The sequence below is a fragment of the Gopherus flavomarginatus genome, chromosome 11 (assembly GCF_025201925.1).
Source record: "Gopherus flavomarginatus isolate rGopFla2 chromosome 11, rGopFla2.mat.asm, whole genome shotgun sequence".
In the NCBI taxonomy this organism is placed as follows: domain Eukaryota; kingdom Metazoa; phylum Chordata; order Testudines; family Testudinidae; genus Gopherus; species Gopherus flavomarginatus.
The window spans coordinates 14,357,190-14,362,887 of record NC_066627.1 but is presented as its reverse complement, the minus strand read 5'-3'; the positions used below and the strand labels follow the sequence as shown (position 1 = coordinate 14,362,887).

General features: G+C 41.8%; 1 protein-coding gene across 1 annotated transcript; it reads right to left on the bottom strand.

Annotated features, from left to right (window-relative positions):
- Positions 1-4,272: 4,272 nt before the first annotated feature.
- Positions 4,273-5,229, bottom strand: LOC127031158 (olfactory receptor 10C1-like). The gene has a single exon (XM_050917926.1). It carries the CDS (start codon positions 5,227-5,229, stop codon positions 4,273-4,275), a length of 957 nt encoding a protein of 318 aa, XP_050773883.1.
- Positions 5,230-5,698: the final 469 nt, after the last annotated feature.

Sequence of the window (5,698 nt, the reverse complement as noted above, 5' to 3'; positions counted from 1 at the left end):
CTGGAGCTCTTTTTGGATTTGGGACTGCATCGCCACCCGTGCTGATCAGAGCTCCATGCTGGGCAAACAGGAATGAAATTCAAAAGTTCATGGGACTTTTCCTGTCTACTTGGCCACTGCATCCAAATTCAGATTGCTGTCCAGAGCGGTCACAATGGCGTACTGTGGGATACCGCCCGGAGGCCAATACCGTCGATTTGCGGCCACACTAACCCTAATCCGATATGGTAATACCGATTTCAGTGCTACTCCTCTCTTTGGGAAGGAGTACAGAAACCGATTTAAAGAGCCCTTTATGAGGCCTCGTTGTGTGGACGGGTGCAGCGTTAAATTGGTTTAACGCTGCTAAAATTGGTTTAAACGCGTAGTGTAGACCAGGCCTTTGAAAGTCTGTCTGTTACTGAAAGCCAATGGTACCATGAAAATATTACCCTAACACACATATCCTTCCTTGTGAGGAATAGTAAGAGATAGACTCACAAAGAGACTTAGGTGCATATTAGGTGCCTACATCCCAAATTTATCTACCACAGGTGTTCACAAATCCCTCACTCACCACTGAGTAACCCTGCAGGCATGTGAACTTACTCAGCAGCTCAGTTTTTGGTTTCAAAGTTCCCTAGGTTCCTATCTGTCCGGCTCTGGCCATAAGCACTTGGGTGTCTTTCCAAGTCTGGATTAATATATTGCAAGGGCAGAAGGGACTGTTGTGATTGCCTAGTCTGACCTGTAGAGCACAGGCCATAGAACTTCCCCAAAACAATTCCTAGAGAAGATCTTGTAGAAAAACACCTAATCTTGATTTTATAATAGTCAGTTATGAAGAATACTTCACAAACCTTGCTTAATTGTTCCAACATTAATTGCTCTATTAAAAATGTATGCCTTACTTTTGGTCTGAAGTTGTCTAGATTTAAGACATTCCATCAAGTTATACCTTTTTCTTCTAAATTGAAGGGCCAATTATTAAATATTGTTCCCCCTGTGGATACTTGTACACTGTGATCAAGTCATCCCTTCATTTTCTCTTTCTAAAGCTAAATAGATTGAACTCCTTTAGTCTATAACTGTAAGGCATATTTTCTAATCCTTTAATCCTTTTCAGAGCTCTTCTATGAAACTTCTCAAACTTATTAATAACCTTCTGGGATTGTGGGCAGAAGAATTAGACCCAATATTTCAGCAGTGGTTACCCCAGTAGCAAATACAGTGGTGAAATTACCTCTCTACTCCTATTCCAGATTCCCTTTTTTATGCATCACAGGATCACATTAGTTCTTTTGGCTACAGCGTTGCTCTGGGAGCTCATGTTCAGCTGATTTTCTACTTTAACCACCACAATTTTTTCTTTGTCACTGTTTCCCAGAATAGAGTCCCCCATCCTGTAAGTATGGCCAACATTCTTTGTTTCCAGAAATATATATTTACATTTAGCTACATTGAAAAGCAAATTATTTGCTTATGCACTGTTAACCAAGAGATTTGGCCCTCTTAGAATCAATGACTTATCCTCTTCATTATTTTCCACTCTCCTATTTTTGTGTCATCTGCAAATATTATCAGTAATGATTTTATGGTTTTTTTCCAGGTCATTGATAAAAATGTCAACTAGTATGGAACCCTGCTACACACATTCTCACTCAGTGATGATTCCCAGTTACATTTTGATATCTAACAATTGGCCAGATTTTAATGCATTTAGTGTCAGCCATCTTAATTGTTTATCTTTCCATTTTTTTAAAAAATAAAAATGTTGTGTACTATCAATACTATGTTGTGCATAAGGTCCAGCGTGACCCACTAACTGCGAAAGACAGACATAGCTTCACCAACGTTGCCTGTGGGTCCCGATCCAGTAGGCATCTCATTGGCTGCCTAGCTACACACAAAACAGCCAAGGAGGAGAACGTCCCTCATAACTTTTAGTGCAGTCGTTAGGATACTCAGTTGCCATAGGGCTCAGCTGCTGTTCTAGTCCTCCTCTACCTCAGAAGTGTGGTGGAAATAGAGAGCCTGAAACATGGGGCCTGGCATGAGGCCTAAATCTGACCTGAATTCAGGCCCTGCTGATATAAAGCTAAGTTAGCGAGAGTCAGACTACAAACAAAAGTCAGGCCCATTACAAAACAGATGTCTCATTGAAGGTTCACTGTCCGGTACATGAACTTGGCACAGGTATTGGTAACATCACTAAAACACAAACACATTCCAGCAGGCCAGCACAAGAACATCCCAGCCTAGAACATGATCAAATGGTTTGACTGAAGTGATGAATAGGGGCATGTTATCTGAAACATCAGGAGAAAGGTACAATAGGAGGTAACAAACGTCATGAAACATGTAATGTTGCACATAAATTGTTTATCCCAGATTGCTTGTCTCAGTCTATAAGTGTTGAGATGCCTCACCTTAACGCTTAGTCTGGCCTAGGTGGGAGTGGGAAGTCCTGCTGCTCACTGAGCTTTTCCATTGTAACGAGTATATGTGCTTTACTGTAACTGTAACCATTGAGCCGGGGAACTAGCACCAGGCCAAGTTTATTGTTAACGAAGCCGAGTGCCTTCACCTTTGAACTGAGTCTGTGGACTTCTTGGGCAGTTTGATCACTGTCTACTGTACTGGCTAACAACTAACAACAAGTAGAAAGGATTTGAACATGTATGTCCTGCCTCTTAGGGCAGTGTCCTAAACACTGGACTACGGGATGTTCCAACAGAGGTTCCCCTCAATCTCTCCTGTTACAGCTGTTTCATTTTTTAAATAAAAGCTTGCATATTAACTGGGCCAGAGAGCATGTGAAAATGACTCTATAATGTGATGGTTGGTGTTCACCCCTGGAAGGTGGCAGCCCCAGGACCGAGCTGCCCTGCTCTGACAACTCTTTAATTATCTATGTAAAGCAGAGCTTCAATCACTAGGAAAGGCTGAGGGAATCCCCCAGCAGAATATCCCACAGCTCACTGATTAAGGCACTCACCGGTAAGGTGGGAAACCTCCTCTACAAATACCTTATCCTCATCAGACAGAGGGAGAACTGAACTAGGGGGACTCCAGCTAAAAGTTATGAGGAGGCTGCTGCAGCACCAACTCCTCCTACATTGTTTCATGCAAGAACTCTCTCAGGAACCTAACTCCAGGAGACAGTTCCTCCTGTAGACCCCAACCAAATATACCCACTTCACTTCAGCCTGGACCTAGGTGCCAGGCTTCTGTTGAAGGGCAAGATTTAGCACACAGTGCTCTATTCAGTATCTCTTGTTAGCTAGTTTAGGCAGCTCCCCGCTCATCATCCTGGTTTTTGTGGATCCTATTATATGGCACCTAAATACCTCCACTCATTGTGTAGGAAACCTGGACCCCTAACCCAGGCTTTGTGAATACAAATTATTTTCTATGTACCTAAAAGTTAGGTCTTGTGAGATGGAGAAAAAAAATCACACTGGATGTAGCCTTTACTCACAATGAATTCCTGAGGGGAAAGATGCTGTGATTAATGATTTTGCATGTCCCAGGAGCAGAGACTGATAAAAATGAGTTGTTCAGCAATAGAGGTTGGTCTAGACAGTATTTGGTCCTGCCATGAGGGCAGGGGACTGGACTTGATGACCTCTCGAGGTCCCTTCCAGTCCTAGAGTCTATGAGTCTATGAGGTTTCCTCTTAGACTTCAGATGACCCATGTGCAATCTTATGATTAAAGATATTCTGGTCTAGAACTGAGATGTTGCTGAATGAGAAAAGATTGACAAATGGGACAGAGTGATTGTTGACATTCTTTTTGAGATGTCTGAAATTCCTTTGCAAGCATTTTTTGAAATTTAACTGGAAATTTCTAAAAAATTGAACTAATCTACTGAGGGCAAAATGTTTCCCAGTTCCTCTACCCATTTCTGTAATTAACTATTGGGAGGAGAAATATTTGGGAAACTCAGAATATTTCAACCAACTCCAACTAAAATGTGTATAGGAGAGAGTCTATGAACTGCAGATAAACTTCAATTAGAACTGGTGAAACAATGGGAGGAGGGAGCAATGTAATTTCATTTATTTTTATTTTTGTTTTCCACACGATTCACAGATTTATTTGTTGAAGTTCAAAATCTTAATGAAAAAATTTCATTGAAATACAAATTTCAGAAAAAATAGACCAACACTATGTCCGATGTGATAAATTGCTATGTAATGCTGAGCTGTCTCTTGGTCTCTTTAGCACTGTAGAGTCTCTTGAGAGCAGAGATATTCCCCAGGGAATAATCCATTTGAAGGAAAAATGTCTATTTTTGTGGATGGAACATCTTCCTCCCTGTTTTCCTCAAGGCATCTTTCACCTCCTTGTTCCTGAGGCTGTAGATAATGGGGTTCAAGATAGGAGTCACCACTGAGTAGAACAGAGAGAGTAATTTGTTCACATCTGGAGAAAAGCTGGACTTGGGGTGCACGTACATGATAATGGCCGACCCATAGAACAAGGTTACAACAATGAGGTGCGAGGAGCAGGTGGAGAAGGCTCTGTGCCTGCCTTCTGCGGACTGCATTTTCAGGATGGTGGAGATGATACAGATATAGGATATCAGGATCAGCATGAAAGGCATCATGAGGACAAAGGCAGCAGCCACAATAATCTGGATCTCATTCCAGTAGGTGTCCCTACACACCAGCTTCAGCACCGGCTGAATCTCACAGAAGAAGTGGTTGATCACGTGGGACCCACAAAAAGGAAGTGTGAATACAAACGTTGTGTGCCCCAGGGCCACCAGGATGCCACATATCCATGAGCTCATAGCCAGCTGGATGCAAACCCTCTTGTCCATGATGGCTGTGTAGCGCAGAGGGTTGCATATGGCACTGTAGCGGTCATATGCCATAGAAGCAAGGAGAAAGCACTCAGTAACAGCAAAGAATAGAAAGAAATACATCTGTACTGCACAGCCAGAAAAGGAGATGGTTTTGTCTTCTGAGAGGAGGCTGGCCAGCATCTTGGGCAGAGTGACCGAGGTGTAGCAGACCTCCAGGAAGGACAGGTTCCTGAGGAAGAAATACATAGGCGTGTGAAGGGCTGGATTGACATTTATAACGATGATGATGAGGACGTTTCCCAGCACTGTGATGATGTAAATGCATAGAAACACCACAAAGAGAATGAGATTCGTATCTGTGTGGTTAGAGAACCCCAGGAGGACAAACTTGGTCATGGAGGTGTCATTTTTCATCTCTTCTTCAGTATATTTCATCTTAAGAATTAAAAAGAAAGGCTACACATAAGTTTGATATATGTAAAGTAAAATTGGCATCTATGTATCCCCATATACCACCTCTATATCTACATATCTTTTAGTCATGCCAGACTAATCTGATATCTTTCCTTTATCATTAACTGATTATTAGACAAGGAGACTGCGTTAAATCTAAAATGTCTGGATTTCATCAAGGCATCTGAGATAGTAGCACATGGGAAATATTAGTTAAATTGGAGAAGACTATGTTTAGTACAAGAATTTTAACATAGGTAAGAAACTGGATAAAAGGGAGACAACAGGTTCTGATGAAAGTTGAACCACTGGACTTGAATCAGGTTACTACTGGACTTTCTCAAGGATCAGTCTTGAGATTGATCTTATTTCATATTATCATGAGTGGCCGCAGCATGAAATTTCATCATGGCACAGAGTTGGGAGGCATTGTTAATACTGAGAAAGATTA